The sequence below is a fragment of the Cyclopterus lumpus genome, chromosome 21, assembly GCF_009769545.1.
Source record: "Cyclopterus lumpus isolate fCycLum1 chromosome 21, fCycLum1.pri, whole genome shotgun sequence".
NCBI lineage: Eukaryota > Metazoa > Chordata > Actinopteri > Perciformes > Cyclopteridae > Cyclopterus > Cyclopterus lumpus.
In genome coordinates, this window is record NC_046986.1 from 12417115 (window position 1) to 12436434 (window position 19320).

The following is a 19320-nucleotide window of genomic DNA, read 5'->3' on the forward strand; positions in this document are numbered from 1 at the left end:
AAATAACATTCAAGTTGTATAGCACAAGGCAATGAACACTTTTGTTTGAACAATATGTACAATATTAACCATCTGGTAATGTGAATTAAGAAAAAAAGAAACCGTGGTCTGTAGCAAAATATCTGTACATTTAGGAAACTTTTTTTGTTGTGTACTTTGTTTTGCCATGTTTTTCATGTACATGGACACAGAAGACAAGAGGAGCTTAAAGGAATCCTTTCAGTGGTTAAATACTATACATTAAAATTACAATAAAGTGAGTAGACGCAGTAGCCTGGAATATAATTAATCAGTAAAAAAAAATTGATAGAGATGAAATGCAAAGTTTGATCCAGTTTTGACAATGAGAATCATTAAGTATGGTTCTGTATCTTTCGTGCAGTTTCTACATCAGTTTCAATACGTAGAAATTGTTTTGTTCCCAGAAACCAGACAGACGGCTGTGCTGCTACAAAAATGCAACATTTTAAATGGACGGTAAAGTTTTACGAGAGCAAGCGGCCTACTTCTATGGATTAAGAGCTACAAATTCAGGCTTGATCCATTAACTGATGACAACCGATTCATAACAAATTACGAAAGAAGTAAGCATTGAGTGTGCCTGAAATAGATAATTCACATTAGCCCGGTCTCGTTTTGAAGTCTTTTGTTCATTCTTTCGTTCATCATTATACACACTTTAGTACAAATATAAATTCTTAATTACTTTTCTGAACACCTTCTTAACGCCTGATCATCAGCTCTTCTAGTAAAAAGTTAAAGAACCTCTTGAGATGTTTGAGCACGTTTGTAAGAGGAATGAAAAAGAGCACCGGAATGTACCGAGAGACCACCGCGTCAAACCCAACTCTAAAAGATGTCATTGTTGTAACAGCTAAAGGGAACGCGTCCCATACATTCTACATTACGTTTCCAAGGAAGCATCTCTTCACGTGGCTCTTAACATGTCTTAAAATTAAAGCAAGGTTAGGTTGTATTGCTTGAAGTGGATCATATAAAAAAAACAGGAGACGGCGAGATCAGCCCACAAAAATAGGTTCAGGCACTTGGCTTGTCTAAGGTTTCTGAATCAACCTTTCTGACACTTAATTCCCACACATGTCACAGTCCTTCATCATGAAAAGCTGCTATACCACAGACATGTAACATGTATTCTTGTGTGATATATATATATGTATATGTGTGTGTGTGTGTATATATATATATGTGTGTATATATATATATACACACACACACACATAATCTCTATGGTTGCTACACTTGTCATCTTTCACTTGTCATTGACCCTCCCGTCTCTCCCTGTCATACACATCCTCACCATCTTCAACCCCCCCCCCCCCCCCCCCCCCCCCCCACATGCACTGCTCCCTCATCACACGACCACTTCGCCGTTGTTCAGCGGCCGCAGGTTCTGATCATCAAAGCGTCTCCTGACACTCCTTCGCACAGCATCCGCTCGCCTGTAAGGCTGATTCCTCAAATCTGTGAGGGGGGTATGGAAGGGATGGGTTTTTTTGTGTGTGTGTGTGTGTGTGGGGGGGGGGGGGGGGGTGTAAAAGGGCTGTCAGTAATTTTGTGGAGACATTTTGATGAGCCCACATGCTCAGAGTGCTGGCAGCCTGTCTTTCAAAGCAGCGTGAGTTCTACACAGAAAAAAACCAGCGTTGGAGGTCAGCTGTTTGGTATTATGACAGACAGGCCACAGGGTTTTGACTTGTAAGTAGAAAACCTTACATGGATCTTGTGAAACCAATAAATAGGTGAAATATCAACCGAAAATAGTTGCTATTTGTTATTGTTAGACATTCAAACGTATTGTTATGAAGGAGATTTGAGTGGAGAACAAAGGAAGAGGAAGGTCAATACTGAGTGAACCCTCAATGAAAGTACAGTAAAACAGGAAAGGGAGGTAATAAAGTGATGCTTGCCAGGTTTGGGACACATCCACCACTACAGGTGTGCTACTGGAGGAGTTCCTTACCCTCGAGTAGACATTGGGAAATTTAGTAATATTATTCTTCTTTAGGGCTAGACGAAGAGAAGACAAAATGGAGGTTAAAAATGGAGGAGGAGGAGGCCGACAGGAGCATGTCAGCCTGACATATTCACACCTGCTTTGCTGAGAGAGCGCTAAGAGAGCACTGCGAGAGCAAAGCAAAGTGGCAGCAGGCTGCATGGAGGAAAAGGCCAGAGGAGGGTACGGGCAGGAGAGGGGACAGAGCTGGAGGATGTTAACTGGTTCATCTGGCAGGGAGGAGGATCAAAGCGTCTGTAGTTTCTTTTTTCTGTGTTATGAACTCAGTCTGCTTTGCATAGTGGCGACCAGCAGGATAGAAAAAGAGCCCGTTGCAAACTTCCAGTACAGAGCGATTGTGAGCCAAATTAAACAAACATGGTTCCAGGACACAGCAGGATTGTTACATTCAACAGCATCTTGACCAAAGAAGCAACCAAAGCATGCAGCTGTTAGTAGCACACACACACACACACACACGCACACACACACACACACACACACACACAATGCAACCGCAGAGACAGACTGCTGCAATGTAAGACATTATTCATATGTTGACGTCATGCAGAATATTAGTGAGCCTGCCACCCCACAGAGTCATTGACAGAGAGGGGACCTGTCAGCCAGCGGCAGGAGCAGGCACTGCAAATTGGCTAACTGGGAGGGCAGGGATGCATTGTGGGAAAGTGTTAGCAATGAAGCAATCAGCATGCAAGAAGCTGTTTCAGCAGCAGTAATGATATGTAATAACAAACACACAAACATTCATTTTTCATTAAAACATTGATGGAAACATAAAGAAAAGCAAGTTATAATGCCACAGGCCCTTACACAATAATGACATCAGTCATACCTGTCATAACTAAAGCTTATATATGTATATTTTATATACACACACTGCATTACATAGTCATTCAATTTGAATCTAATTAGTGATAAACCTTAAAGTATTCGACTCATGACTGTTACCACTAGATGGCAGCACACTGCTTAACTTTCTACTCCAGTGCTTGATGAGTAAACGTTCACTCTTTCACCAATTTTCATCTCCTGTCACTGCATATACAAGTATGACCTTGGAGACAGTTTCCTCTGTGACATTATGGTTTGCCATGGTTGGTAAAATGATGATGACAAATGAGGTGGTCACACTTCATGCAGGTGGGCAAAGAAAACCGTTACACCGTTACACCGACACCGACACCGACACCGAGTCATGCTCAGGAGAGAGAGCACACACACGCGCGCGCTCAGGCGTGTGTGCAAAAACCATGAGATTGGGCACTGTGCACAAACACGGGTCCGAAAGTGTGAGGGTTGAGTGTGAGGGATAAAAACCGTGAGGAAGTGTGAAGAGGCATGCAAGAATGGAGGAGAGAGAGGCATAAAAAAGAGAATGTTTTGTTCCAGCAACCTTGGAGAAGAGACAGTTCTACAAGCTTAGTAATGGTACTCGTCATTGAGGGCGGGCTCGCAGAAGAACCGAGAGCCACGCTTCGCTGTGCGGGCGGTAAAGGGCACTGTCTTCAGCACTGCATTGAGAACAACAAGGACAACAGCCAAGACAAGACAACACAGTTTAAGAAAAGCAGACTCCGACAGGGTTTTAGCACTGGTTAGCGCTAAGCAAATATACAACAACAGCATCAGGAGGGGCCAGGAAATAATGTCTTTAAGAGTGAATTCTAGCAGTTAATGTTCCACTGAAGGGCCTGACACAAACTTAGATTTCACTATACAGACCCTGGCTTGGTTTGTGAGACAGAGAGCTGAATTAAAATTGTCGGAGGTCTTTAACGCTAGAATCACATTTACATCATTACTGCGGCTAGTGGAGGAAACAATATTAAGAACTTGTACTTGTGTAAAAGAAGCAATAACTCAGTGTAAAAATACTCTGAGTTTAAAATCTTACTTCACAAAAAGTTCTATTAACAAAATGTACTCCCAGTTTTACATTATCATATTGTATTGTTAATACTAGTGCATTAATATGTAAGTAGCATTTCAGTGTCAGACTGGATACAATTGCAATTACCTAAACAGTACAAAATCTATAACAATGCATTGTAATAAATTATCACAATAAATTATATTGGCTGATATCAGTTCATTACAAATATAAATATATCGTACTGGACATTGCAGAATGGATTGTATTTAGTGTCCTTACTTTAGGTTAAGTGTATTTTTCAGGTGTAAAATGTTCCGCTCAGTATTTCATGAAAACTAATTCAAGGGATTACTACCAGGATTGTTTGTACGTTATGTGTTTATGGCCTAAAAAAATAATATAACTTATAAAGTACAACTGTAAGTACAGCACATCAGAAAAGTACACTTCAGTAAACGTATCTATTCCATTATAATGAATTAATTTCCTTGGAGCTCGTCACAACCCGGCCCCGTCTATGTACAGATGGTGTTACAAAGCAATGGCAAAGCAGAATAGATGAGCAATGATCATCAGACACATTTGGAGCAAAATGTCACTGTAGTCATTAGGTTATACACCTTTAGATGTCAAACATCTGACAGCTGAATTTAAAAAAGCCAAAGTCATTGTGTTAGTTGGTTCAGATTCCCTTTGTTAATACTGAATGTATAGGAGAAGACCTTCATGCAGAGCACCCTGAACTGTATGTGTGTGTGTGTGTGTGTGTGTGTGTGTGTGTGTGTGTGAGTGCGTGTGTGTGTGTGTGTGTGTGCGTGTGGCAAGAGACTGCAGCCAGGCCCAGGTGATATTACCCGTGATGATGTCCTCTATCGCGCCATCTTTGCCTTCGTAGACGTGGCGGCTGTCTTTCACCTGTTTCTTCCTGAGCTCCTGGATCAGCTCTTGCTGCTGACGCTTGTTTTTATGAGATGGAGTCTGAGGGGAGAGAGACACACACACACACACACACATACCTCATTTAACATGTATTAATAAGTCATACACGTAGACATGAGTCCAGTATAATATACAAAGGATTCTCCCACCCACAAGCTCAAATATGCTTTTGCTCCACACATCGCTTCACATTGTAGGTTTGTGCATGTGTGAGTTAAGTGAACCATTTAACAAGTATAACCGCTGATCCTGAGTAGATGTGAAGTGGCTCAGCAGGGTGTCAGACTGGAGAACCAGATATAACTACACCCGGCAGGCAACTAATCCTGTGGAGGATGAAGCGGAAAGGGGATAAAGTGGTCTTCAGGATCCACTCTAGCCACCTGCCCTAGAAAGAAGGGATGAGGGTATCGGAGGGAGGGGATGAGGGGTTTGAGAGTTGGAAGAACAGTGACTTACCTTCTGGTCTTCCTCCATCATGGCCTCCTGTTCTAGAAGTTTCTCCAACAAAATCTGCTCCTGTCTCTTTTTATGCTCATTGTCCTCCTCTGCTTGCTGGGGATATTACATAAACATGTCACACAGTTACAGCTTGTTTAAATATACTACAGTTACATAGCTGTACCATAGAGACAACTGTCACTTCAAATGCATCTACTAGTTTTGCCACATGTGTTGTGCAAGCTGAGATTCTATTTCAGCAGCATGAAATGTGAAGAATTAAGTCATTAACATGGTTGAGTATGCACTAAACCGAGTAGACACAGCAGCTGTGAGAGGAACGTCTGGAAAGAGTCAAGACGCTATGAGCACCAGTAACACATGGTGGGATGGGGTTTTGTTTATTGTGGTACTGGAGTGCAGATTTATTTGTAAAATACGTATTAGTTTTGGTATAGAAGAGAACACTGTGCTGTAGTGATAACACCAGAGGGCGTATTGATGTCTCGTCTCATATGGACACACTCACATACACAAGGGTTAACATATCCAGCCTCATGCACACGTCAAAGGGCATCTCTGTATCCCTCCAGATGTTGTTGTGACTTAAAGGGAAAGCACACCTATTTCACACTCGGTGTACAGGTCATGGGGAGAACTACTGCACATGTGGAAAAAGTAGAAGTGCGATGCTAAATGTCTGACTCCAACTGGTTGGTGAGGTCCGACTAGTTTTGTGTGATTCAATTCAATTCCATGCAGCCCATCCATTTTCAATACCGCTTATCCTCATTAGGGTCGCTGGAGCCTATCCCAGCTGACATAGGGCGAAGGCAGGGGACACCCTGGACAGGCCGCCAGTCCATCGAGGGCACATGTAGGGACATACAACCATTCACTCTCACCTATGGGCAATTTAGAGATCAATTAACCTGCAGCATGTCTTTGGACTGTGGGAGGAAGCCGGAGAGCCCGGAGAGAACCCACGCTGCCACGGGGAGAACATGCAAACTCCACACAGAAGGACCGCTCCGACCGGGAATTGAACCCGCGGCCCTCTTGCTGTGAGGCGACAGTGCTAGCCACTACACCACCGTGCAGCCCAATTCAATTCAATTCAGTTTATTTTATGTAGCCCAATATCACAAATTACAAATTTGCCTCAGAGGGCTTTACAATCTGTACACATACGACATCCCTGTCCCAGGACCTCACATCGGATCACATCGGATCGAAATGTGTGAGAGATGAATATCCAACTCACCCTGTAAGCCTTAACGAAACGCACAAACACAGGGAAGAAGACGGAGGGTGGCGTTGTTTTGGAGTTCTCCCCAAAGAACTTCACTGCCTCGTCAAAGGCATCCTTTCAAAGACAGACAGTTGACTTACTTAGAAGACACTCAGATGACTTGATTTTAAACCCTTTCACAACAGGGTTTGAAAAAAACAACAGCAAGGCACTAGGTCTGCAAAGCAAGGTGTGGCGATGTTACCTGTGCAATCTTGGCATCACCCTGCAGCTTCTTCAGCTTGCTCTCATTGTGTGTGATGAAGTCTTTGAGCATGGTGTTGTGGCCGTGCATGCTGTACTCTCTTTTGGTCAGCTCCATGCCTCTCTGCAGCTCCCTGACATCCAGCAGGACGTTCTCCAACGACACTGTGAATTCACATCAGCGTATGCATGAGTGACCGTGCAACGCACTGAACTGTGAGAAGTCAGATAAGTAGAACACATGTGCACTATGCGACTCACCTGCTGCAGCTTTCTCCACATAGTGCAGCTCATTGTAGAAGAGAGAAACTTGAGAGTATTTCTCCTTCACCACATTGGCTATGTAGTGTAACAACGTTATCTTGCGGTCCGTCGACTTGGTATCAAGTAGCTGTAGAGAAAGTAAAATATAAAACAAAAAACTTAAGAAAACATCTCTATAGAAAAAGTAAAGGGCCTTAAAGTCAGAAGCAGGCAACTTACCAAGTCTAAACTTTGTAGCTTGAATCCATACACCGCTCCTCTTTTGCTGCTGTTCATGTAGTTTCCGAGTGCCAAGATAATCTGGCAAACAAGAAGGAACAAAAATATGTAAAAACAAAAAAACAAAAAAACATGCATTCAGTTGACATCATGTTCAGTTATAAATAAATAAGTTACCTCCAGAATTTTCTTTAGCTTCTGTGACGACTTGATGGACACCGATGCTGCAATGACTGCATGAATTTGCTGTGTGGCAAACAAAGAGGATGACATGAGAATATGTTGAATTCAGGAAACCACTGTCACTTCTGTTGGTCACAGCATCCCAGACAGACCGCCTCTAATCATATTCAGTGTTTTGTTTGGGAACATTTTGTTCCACCCACAAGAGGCCCCGGTTCTTACCGGTGTGAGCATCTGCACGCTCTCGCAGAAGTTGCTGATGAAGGCCATGATGGTCATCTTCTGCATGAGCCGCTCGATTTTACTGAACTGCATCATGAAGCGGTCCTCGTCTGTCAGGCTCTCCAGTGGTTTGCGCTCCTTCTCAAACTGCCGCAGGACTTTGATCTCATTTTCTGTGGGCTGGAAGCGCATCAGACACTCCACGAAGTCCACCTTCAGAGTTCGCAGGTCAAAGCTGAAAGACGGGTGAGACACGGGGAGGGTAGAAATATGCAAAGTATGTTACATACTTGAAACTCAAAGTAATAATACATAGACCATTTGATATCTTATGCCATGCAATGTTGAAAACCTATGAGAGGAAAATGAGGGACATCAAATGACAAAATTAAATAATTAAAATTAGCGATCATAATGTTAATCCAATGTTACATCCATAACAAGCATGTGTCTCATTCACTAGAAAGCTAGAAAGCATGTGACAACATCAGTTGGGGTCTTCTGTTGTATTTTGAGACTTACATCTGAATGGCCTTGCAGATCTCCTCAGGAGGCTTGCCCACTTTTCTCAGGGTGATGGCCAGGTTCTTGGCTCTGTTGGAGTCCAGCAGCGTCACCTTGTTGGGCATCTTTTGGATGACCTTCTGCTTGCTTGTGATCAGGTCCATAGCCGGGCCCTGAGCTTTCGTCTTAAACATCTCCTCGAACTCATCCACGTTTAGATCCTTAAAGATGCGGACAAAGAAATTGTTAATGTTCCATCATCCTGTAAATGGCAGAAAGTGGACTAAACGATGGCTCAACCAGGGCAGACTCTTACCTCGAGTATCCTCTCATCATCAATCTCATTGAAGACAGTCCCGTTGATCTGGTTTGGTTTCAGGGCGACCCAGTTGAAGACGGGCATACGGAACTTTGTCTTGATGGGTTTCTTGATCTTAACAGCTACAAAGGAAACACAAGAGTTAACAACACGTCCCTGTTTACTATGAGAGGACACACACGCACTTTCACACACACATTCACACACACATTCACACACACATACACACACATGTGAAAGGGTAGACAGGCATCTGTGAATTGGCGACAAACACGGATACGACTGTTTCATCTCTAAAAACATACATCTCTACTTCAAGTCGGGTTCATAAAAAGGACACTTGGTCATACTTGAAGCTTAGTGAAGCCTGTTAGCCTCTGGCGGGGAGAACAAGGACAACGTGTATATACCCTGTACAGTAAAGGGTGCACATGCTGAGGATTTCCTGCCTGGCCCGGTGACATACTTTATCGGACAGATTATTGCTATTTGTGGCCACCTGGGCTGATTCACCGAAGCTGAGCATCGAGGTGGCGCCTGGTTTAGTCACAGAGTCGAGGTGTCGGCAGGGACAGAAAGATAAGGCCGTCATGAGAGGGCAAAGAGCATTCCAACAGCTCTGCATAAAGCCCATCACTTCCTGTCCTCTGCGTGCCACTGCAGGTCACTGTGTCTCAGCATGCAACCAACACCGAGATGTAGCGATACATAATTCAACACACGCGCGCACACACACACACAAACACATGTGCGACAGCAAGGTGTGAAGGTAAACATGCAACATTTTGAAACGTGGTATTTTCTCTGTTGTTTAAAACCCTCTTAATGTTTTACATGAAGTCTCACTGTGAGAGCAAAAATAGCAGAATTCATGAAGCCACAGTTCACTGCTTTTGGAATATGTGTTTGAATATGCTGCCAACCTCATGCTAGTGGCAAAAAGAAGAGAAAAAAGAGAACATGTGAGAAACATGAAAACAATTATGAACTATTTCCAGGAGGCTTGATTTACAGCAATCAAAGTTGTTTGTTTGTTTTCGATTCAGAGACTGAAAATACCATTTTCCAAAAATGTAATAAAGAAAGGGAACATTGGAGGGACAAAACACCAAACATGACAAGCAGAACCTACAGAAAAGTTTGATGGGTCCCTCTGGTTGGCATAAAAAGAAACAATTCAAAGACAAATCATTAAGAAATGGGTTAGTGAGAAAGCTTACACATGCACATCTCATACACACGTAATAGAGGATCCGTGTGTTTCATATAAAACGTAAAGGGGTTTCCATGGGTTACTGACACCTGGCAGATGACAAGTCTACACCTCACAGATGCAGGCAGCTGCATCACAGTGAAAGCCTTGCAGCACAAAAAGTTTGCGATCGACAAAAGTAGCTGGAATACAAGTCTAATATAATAAAAGAGTAACACTGCATCACTCTACTTTAACCTATTGAAACAGTTATGCCGATTACAGGGGAATTCTTCCTCACATAACTCATGTAAACACAAGCCTGACTCAGTGTGTGTATTTTCTCCTTCAGATGACCTTACCTGCTAACCCAGAGTTCATGATGACAGTGGGCGTCCCACAGCCGGGCAGCGGTGGCGCTCCAGGAGGAGGCGGCGGAGGCAGAGGTGCTGAGATATGTGAGGCTGGCCCTAGAGGAGGAGGCGGAGGGGGAGGGGGAGGCGGTGGAGGTGGGGGTGGGGGAGCTGCAGCTGCAGGAATGTCTGATGATGGTCCGTTTGACACTAGGAGAGAGGAGAGACACTAAATGCTTAGTATCACGTCTTATTCGACACACAAACTGTGTAGATCCCCTCCCATTGTCTCATTTCATGATTAACAGTTTACATGCTGATAAACTGCACTAATACTCAACGTACATGTGCCGTTCACCGGCAGTGGGGGTGGTGGAGGAGGAGGTGGTGGAGCCGGCATGCCAGCTACGACTCCCGCGTGATTTGGAGTGACAGCTGCAACGTTTCCTCCCATCGCAACACCTGGCAAGCCACCCACACCGGAGGAGGGCGAGGGCAGGATGGAGATGTCTCCATCTCCCTTCTTGTGGATCTTGATAGTGCCTTGTTTCTCCAGTTCATGGATCTTTTTCTCCAGGTTACTCTGTCGCTGGATGGCCTCGTCCTTCTCTTTCAATATCTGCCGCAGTGAGTGTACCTGCGAGCTGGTGTCTTTGTAGACTTCCTGTGTAGGAGAGGGGGAGTCTTGTTAATAAAGTATTGTATAATCCTTTATTGTTTTTCATATATTTCTGACATGTGAATGTTCAGAGTTGGAGTCTGACCCTAATCGATTCAAGGTCCTTGTTCCTTTGCATCAGCTGCTTCTCAAGCTCCACGATCTTGGACATGGCCTCATTCTCCGTATCCTGCAGCTTCTCTGTCATCTACAAGAACAAGAGCCGGGAGGAAACATCCAACTCAATATGTCAACAAAGAATTTGTTTTAGTGTGTCAGTGATATAAGCCGTTATATATATAAGATAAAATAATAATATCATATATGTACACACACATGTATACAAATAAATATATCTAATCTGGATTAAAACAAATTCTAAAGATTTGACAGTTTGGGGAAAGAAAGAGATCATAGAAAATCCCACGCTGACATCCTGGACATTAATACATAGTCTTTTGCTAGGAAAATTAAATGAGATTTAGTCATTTTTGTGTATTTTCAGAGAGTAAAATCGAACAGTCGAGGGCTCTCACATGCGACATGTTCTCCTCCAGCTCCTCCACACGCTCCAGGGCGGCGTTTTTGGTCTCCGCATCCTCCAGAAGGGCGCCCACGTCAAACACGTTATCCAAGTAGGCCTGAATCTGAACCTGCAGCTTATCGCTCTCTGTGTGCTTCAGTTTCTGGAAAACATGCACACATAAAGAAATGTCGTGATGATAAGAGTGAGACAGTTAGAGAGTGAGAGGGAGGAGACATTCGCTTTTTCAGTTCAATGCATGAGGCCAACATCTCAGAGCCAGAAGCCAGCATTGATCTCACCTGTGCAGTGAGGCGGGAGACAGGGATTTACAGAACTGACAGTAATGGAAAAGCCATTATCGACTGCGTTTCTACGGTTGCTGTCTCGGGGGTGCTATAATGACAACCTGAGCTCTGGATTGAGCTGAATATTAAGAACGGGAGTGTTTGGTCTGTCTGTGAATCTTTCCTGCAGCGGTATGTCTCAACTCACGTCCAAGTAGTCGTCCAGACACAGCTTGGTGAAGTCGAACTGGAGGTGAACTCTGAAGTTCATGTCCTCCACTGAGTGCACGACTATGTTGATGAACTGCATACAGGCCACCTGGGGAATGAAAACAACAAAGAGTGAACCCTGCATACTATGTACTCTGTGTGTGCCTGCTGACAATACATAGTCAAAATGTGTTCATAAACAACATTTAGAATAGGTTTCAGGTTTTCTACCTGGTACTTCTATGAAATGGCTTTATGCTCATTATCACATCTAATTCCTTTAAATTTGGCTTGCACCTAATTTGTGTGTACACATCCTCATTCATGTAGCTTATCTGGTAGATTAAGAGGATCTGAACAAACAAATTAACAAAACCAGCCCGTTCAACTCCATCAGCTGCCTTATGGGAGCCGGTGTAAACAGATCTGGGGGATCTCCTCTTAGTGTCTAATGTACACACTTCTTCTCACCCGGACACTGGCTTAATGAACTCGCGGTAAGAAGCTCAGTTGTTTGGTGCAACACTGCAGCTTTGACAAAGTGTGTTTGCTTTAGTGCTGCTGTGAGTGGACTCGTGAGTAAAGTCCTATTCAAACACAGCAGCTGTTGCTTTTCACTCACACGCACATGCAGCATTTGCTTCACATCAATTAAAGACACATACATGGACACACACACACACACACACACACACACACACACTGAATAAAATACTGTCTAAGTTGGCAGTTTCTTCAGTGTCTTTTATTCTTATCTGCAGGGTTTTTATTAGCACTACTCAGCCAGGAAAGGACAGACTTGGCAAGGGTTCTCGAAGAGTGGCATTCCAGTTTGATGTGTTGCATCACAGATTTGCAGTTTGTGTTGTGATGAGAACCATTAGAGGGCTTGCACAAAGACTGATAGCCCGGTGAGTGTGTATCGTGAAACTGGAAGCAAAACTGAATACATTTGTTATGTTAAACAAACATATCAGGACGCATGTGCAGTAGTGTTCAAAATATTCAAACACTGCCTCTCGTGCAATCATTCTCAAAGACTGGATCGGGACCCACAGCTGGGTCACAGGAGATTTGATTAAAGTCAACAGATAAATAGTCTTATGTTTATATCTGCAGAACACCTTTGAGCCACATGATGGAGCCTGAATGTTCATAGTGTTCTGATAATTGTAGCTTACTTAGCTCACATTGAGTCTCATCTTAAAGGCTAGCTTACATTGTGTTTGTTTAACTGATGAGAGGAAAAGTACGTGAGTCTGTTAAGTCCACCTAAATCTATTTATCTGGTGTCATTTACAAAGTATTAAACGTGAGCATATGTTTTCAATCACACATGCTTCATTGTACATCTCTTTGAAATGGCTAGTTTACCTATTCAAGATAATATAATGTGATACAGTAATTGCATTAAAATGATTTATTTACACAAAAATTCACTTTGCTAAGTATTTATAGATAGGGCCTCTTGTGAATTGGGTTACGATGGTTTGTCATTTTTAAAAGTGTGTGCCCAGAAAATAGAAAGGTTTGGGAGACACTAATCTACAGGCTCGAGACTGATGGGAAAGACCCATCCTTCTCTCAAAAACCAAAAACGAGTAAATTGTGGTTTGCCTGGTGATGCAATATTTCAATAGTCATTAGGACTGAGTGTGTGTGAGAGTGTGTGTGTGAGTGTGTGTGTGTGTCTGTGTCTGTGTGTGTGTGTGTGTGTGTACCATAAAGTCGATGTTGTTGTCCTCGTTCTTGAAATACTCCATTAGTCTCTCAAACCGCTGCGTCTCTATACACACCTGCAAAACAAACAACGTCTCACTTGATGTATTTATTGGAGTCGAGATGAAGAGATGAAGATAGCGACCCACAGTGATTTATTTATGAAAGCAACCACCAACTCCTGAAACAGAGAGCTCCAAGTTCAGTGTTAACTTTTATGCTGCACATACAGTGACACTAGAGATTAATGCTCTTCACTGGAAATTTAGCCATGACTGTTACCTCATGATTTTAACATATTCATTGCCTGCCATGACGGAGCATCTGTGTTCAATATTGCTTTTGGTATAACCTTTAACACTTCTATGTAGTTTCTACTCTCTCAGCTTACAACCCTTGCATCAAACACAGGACATCAAAGTCACTTAGAAAACCAGATCTAATGAAGCTTTTGAAATCAAGATAAAAACAACTGAAAACTACAGAGATACAGAAATGTGAGTGAGTCCTCAAATGCTTCCAGCAGCCTACACTATCATGACACTACCCTTCATCTCATTAGAGGAGCTGCGTTCTGCCTAAGCCTTATTCTCCCACTAATGCCGATGCCACTGAGAGCAACACTCAATATTTCATCCAGGGGTGTAAATATTGCATTAACTGCAGTCGGCCGTACAGTGTGCTATAAAATGGGGCTGCTGTTAGCGCCTACTCCATCATAAGCCTCCCACTCCTTTCTCAAGCTGCCAGAATACCTCATTCAGACAGACGAGGGTCATGCAAGGCTGACTGTTGCATCTTTCTCTCTGTTTTTCTGAGCTTTTGACGTGTCTCAAATCTAGTTTACACCTGTCGAGTAGGTCCTGCTGTGCTATACAGCTAAATTCAGTGTGTGTAATCGGTTGACAAAGAGCTCATTACTAGATGCTATCCTGAGGAATCTGCTGGTCTGACCTGCTGGGGAAGCATTCCACCAGGGCTGAGTCACTGTTTGAAATTGCACAGTTGAAATGTAATGATATCTCCTCAGACCCCACTTCCCCTCTCTGTGCAGCTCATACCTCCTTAAAGTTGTCGAACGCAGAGAGAATTATTTCGTGGCCTCCTCTCACGAGACAGACTGCTGCCAGGAGCTCCAAGACCAGAGCTTTAGTTCTGAAAAAACAGGGGAAATAAAGGTGGGAACGGTGAGCGAATGACAAGCGCTGCGGGAAACCTTGACTTGAACAATGTTGAAACCTCTGTGTAGAATGGATCTACGTGTGGTTTATTACAATTTATATATTTTTTAAAGTGTATCTTCATAAATATTAATCAATAACTTGAACAAACTTGAAATAACTTGAAAAAAGTTTTGTACTGTCGCAACCTGAGAAAAAAATAAATAAAAGAGCTCCACATTTTCATCTTATCCACTGGATTAAAAAGGCACTCATAAAAAATGAATACTTCAGGCCCAGTCTGTGTGTGTGTGTGTGTGTGTGTGTGTGTGTGTGTGTGTGTGTGTGTGTGCGCAGAATTTCTCTGTCTGGATGAAATGATATGTGACAGGTGATGCAGAGTGGTTTCACATCCACTTTTGAGGAAATCCTTGAGCCTCTGGGCAAAAAGTGAAAACACATCCACACACACACCCACACACTCACGCACACACACCCACACACACACACACATACACACACAGAAGTGAGTCCTTCTGGTTGCCGTCTCAGTGAGCAGCTGCCAGTGGAGTGGAGTGTGCCAGCGGTGCCCTGACCCGTCTGTCGGGATGAATGTGTCCCTGAGCTACAAAGACACTCACTCTGGATCAGACTGTGCAGGTGCACTGAGGCTAATGTTGGACTCTGAATGTTCTATTATGGGTTTCAGTCTTTGTTGGTAAAATATCTGGATTTGTTGAGCTCCAAATGTTGCAAATTAATCTTGAATTTTAAGGTTTTTTATCTCCTGAGTTAACTCAAGAGCAACTCAAAAACATTCAGGTATTCAAGTAGATTAAGAGCATACAAGTGATCTATCTGGAGAAACATTTTGTTTAAACTTACCTTGGATTTTTATTGTTGAGACTTAGTGCAATTTCATTCACTGCATGTGGGTGAGACATGACCATGTTGAAGCCATACTGGGAGATGAGAAACAAACCACAGAGTGAAGGACTGAGACAAATAAGCTAATTAACAGATAAGAGGAGCCACTGAATACACAAGAAGTGCATTCCTCTGCATATTAAATGAAACATGGAGAACTAGCAGTGGAGCAAATTGAATTCATCTTCAGTTAGATACGTGTGCTTTAGTCCAGAGCTGACCTGGTAGTTCATGATGGCACGCAGACACATGATGCAGACGTGAACATCGTCTTTCTTGCAGACCAGTCTAGAGTTTTTCAGAGTTCTCCGGCTCGGCAGTGTGTTGCAGCTAAAAAATAATTATAGGACAAGACAAAACAATGCAGTCATAATAGGAAAGTGCTTTACTGAAACCAGTGTTGACTCTATGAGCTTTTGAACATAAACAAGAGTGATTGAGGCCCGAATAAATAAGAAAACAGATGCCACTTGCCATTGAGCCACCATCACACACCACCTCCTTCACATAGGGAGGCTGTGAAACTGCCACGCCACCTCATATACCTCATAATCTACAGCCTCGCCAGGGGCCACGGGATTCCCGCTTTGTTTTAATTTGATGTCCTTCACAAATATATCACTTACAGCTAGTACAATAGAAGCCAGTCATTGGCATGCAGCACAGTGATTGAGCAGCTAAAACGAGGTCTTTGCTTCTTGGTGCAGCTCTCACAATACAAAGAGAAATGCTGGCGCAGCAATATTACTGAATAATATGCATAGCAAATTTGAGCAAAACAGTTTATTTTCAGACTTTCGTCAACAGCTTCAATTACCGGCCTAAGTTCTGAGGAGAAATGCGTCTTCAGGCTACTGATAGACACACCGATGCTTAAAGGCGTGACTCCTGTGTGCGTCACAACCTGGTGTTTATGTCAGTGTGAGTGTGTGGTGTGTGTGTGTGTGTGTGTGTCTGAAAAGGGCTAGAGCTTCCATTGAAGACTGTAACTCATGCCTTGAAATTGTTATGTGTGTCCGACATATATGTGAGTGTGTGTATTGTTGTAATTATGGGCATTCTACATGTGTTCAGCAGGATGTGGTGCCGGCCCGGTGTAAAACAAGTTTGCTGAGATAATTTCAGTCAATTCAGGGGACATGCTGCCACTGCATCTCAAAGCAGCAAGCATCCTAAAAAGGAGTTCATCCAGGTTTCTTCTACGAGTTTATCAACATCCAACTGGAGGCGTGGCACCAGGAGGAGGAAATGAGTAAACGTGATTCTTAATCTCAAACCAAGGTTATGATAAGGCATTACATAATACCAGCAACATGTAATACATTGACCTGCTTTGACTTGTCTGAAGTTACTCAATTTATATAACACAACACGCTGAATCAAATATGACTCGGAGGAAACAAGGCATCCAAAACTGGAGGAAAAAAAGAGGTGAGAGATGCTGTGGACAGATTAATTCTCATCAGGCAGGAGAAAGTTCTAAGCCGTCCAGAATTTAACATCCTAGTTACAAAACATGAACACAGAAAAATCCTGCCCATTTCCTCAAAACGGCACGACCACAAGCAATAGAGCATGTTCTGAAAAACAGCACAGAACAACACCAAACACAAACAACTATAACTACAGTATAACTATAAAATACAGGTCTAACACAGCTACACATTTCTAGCAAACTCCATACCGTCTAATTTGAGAGCACTTTGGACAGCTCAGCGTGCTCGGTGACCTTCAAGAGGGTAGTTTGAAGAAGACACATACAAATCGTATTTTGACACCAGGTTGTTTGCAGATATTGAATTCACATTATTCTAACTTCAAACTAATCTAAAGATAAACACAAACAGGGGCATCGATTCTGTATAATGGACATTTAAGTTTTTATGAAAGCGCTGGAGCAATTGCTTCATAATTAGTGTGACATCACTTATCAGCCAGGAAAACGGAGAATGTATCCAAAATACAGAAGATGTTTGGAGGCCGAGTAAAAGCCCTCGCTTTTACAGGGCTTTTGTCGACACTAGGCTAGCTTCTGCACAGACTGGCATTTAGGGAGCCACACAAGCAGCACACAGGCACATAGACAAGAACAATGAGTGAAGAAAAAAACATTTGCTCCAAGGAAAGGAGAACTCAGTCTCCAGCACGGGAGGGTAGGCTGGCAGTACAAATAATTCACATCCCCGACACAGACAGCGGGACAAATAAACTGGGCAGCGCTAGCAGGGAGGTATAAAATACAATGAGGCAGGGGGATTGTGTGTGTGTGCGTGCGTGTGCGCGTGCGTGCGTGCGTGTCTGTGTGTCTTGGGAGGGAGCAGGGATGCAGGGCTGAAGCTGTAGAAAGCTCACAGTGAGCCAGCAAAGTGAGAGACCTGAGACCTGCCTGCTGTCGAAGACTGGCAGGCAGAGGAGCAGATAACTATGGAGGAACACCAGGACAGAACAGAGGAGAAGAGTCAGAAGACACTCTGACCTGTTTGACAGACTCTACATGCTGATGATACACGGGTACATCTGGAGGAGGCACATGTGTAGTGAAGGTCAGCTATGGGCCAATATTGATATTATAGGCGTACCAATGAAATATCTGTCAATTAGTCATTGATTCAATATATGTTAATAAGGATTAGACCAGCCCTGATTGTCTGATGATAGTTGGATAGTACACAATTGAAGAGGTGGTTTTAATAGGGTGTGGCTTTGTGAACAGGACACATCTTTCAGAACTATAACTGTTTATGATTCATGGCAAACTTGGATTAGAAGAGTGAAACAGAACATGTAAGTATGTTACGTTAACTTATTTCACGTGTGTACTTTTGAGACAAGAGAGATCGAAAACAACGGACTTGATTATCATGCAAGGATAAGATCAAAGATCAAATGTGCCTCCTTAAATTAATAGTGCTCTTTGTGTAGAGTTCATGCTAGAACACATTACAAGTCACAGAAGTCAGAGCGGGAGCTGTAGCAAAACATCAATGAAACGACAGGTCGGATTAGAGAAATAATGCACAACTGAATAGGATTTGTGCTTCAGAGCATATATTAGCATGGGTTTATGAATCCACCGTGCATAGGAAACTGATTTGGTCCATAAAAAAGATAGTTGTTTCTGCCGTCTGTCACAGACAACTGTCAATCATGTGTCATAATTATGTGTCACAATTATGTGCAAAATCAGCCTGACTTCAAGTCCACACAGGGACAAGGTTTTGGCCTCATGCAGCAGAAATGCGTCTTACGCCATTTAAAGTCTTACAGACCTCATGACTGTATAAAAGGGGGCATCAAATGAAAAGTGTGACTTCTCAAAATAATCATAATACAACCACATTGCCCCGGCTGAACAGTAACGAGGGGGAAGACAAGAAAAGAACCCCGAGAGGCAAAGTTAGCTGTAAACACTTACAAATCACAGTAACACACATGGTTAATGGGGAATCTTCTTATCCATCAATGTGTGTGTGTGTGTGTGTGTGTGTGTGTGTGTGTGTGTGTGTGTGTGTGTGTGTGTGTGTGCGTGTGTATTATACCGTATCGTGGAATGTCGGCCAGCACGTGTGAGGCTGTTCCCAGTAATGGAAGACGGCAGGGTCCCTCCTCCATGCAGGTCTTCTATAGAGCGGCTCCAGGGCTTAGACTTATCCATAGCAGCCTCTGGGTTGTTCTCTGCACAGTCTTCATCAAACCTGTTAAACAAGAAATCAAATGACAAACTTGCCATTAAACCATATAGTGAATTTCTGAAGCCATTATGAGTATTGTAGAGATTTGTAGAGAAATAAGAA

General features: G+C 43.0%; 1 protein-coding gene across 4 annotated transcripts in view; it reads right to left on the minus strand.

Annotated features, from left to right (window-relative positions):
- Positions 1–1341: 1341 nt before the first annotated feature.
- Positions 1342–19320, minus strand: part of fmnl2a (formin-like 2a) — a 46352-nt gene continuing 28373 nt past the window's right edge. The window contains exons 6-27 of one of the 4 annotated variants that reach the window (XM_034561163.1): positions 19066–19221; positions 15748–15856; positions 15485–15561; positions 14501–14594; positions 13442–13516; positions 11719–11829; positions 11237–11386; positions 10807–10908; positions 10388–10706; positions 10052–10252; positions 8495–8619; positions 8197–8399; positions 7675–7909; positions 7447–7515; positions 7270–7350; positions 7048–7177; positions 6788–6951; positions 6556–6657; positions 5310–5405; positions 4766–4889; positions 1982–2028; positions 1370–1482 (exon numbers count right to left, since the gene is read on the minus strand). In XM_034561163.1, coding sequence (XP_034417054.1) covers positions 1477–1482; positions 1982–2028; positions 4766–4889; positions 5310–5405; positions 6556–6657; positions 6788–6951; positions 7048–7177; positions 7270–7350; positions 7447–7515; positions 7675–7909; positions 8197–8399; positions 8495–8619; positions 10052–10252; positions 10388–10706; positions 10807–10908; positions 11237–11386; positions 11719–11829; positions 13442–13516; positions 14501–14594; positions 15485–15561; positions 15748–15856; positions 19066–19221 — 2776 coding nt within the window. In that variant the 3' untranslated portion in view covers positions 1370–1476. The other 3 variants (XM_034561162.1, XM_034561161.1, XM_034561165.1) reach the window with 3 other exon arrangements.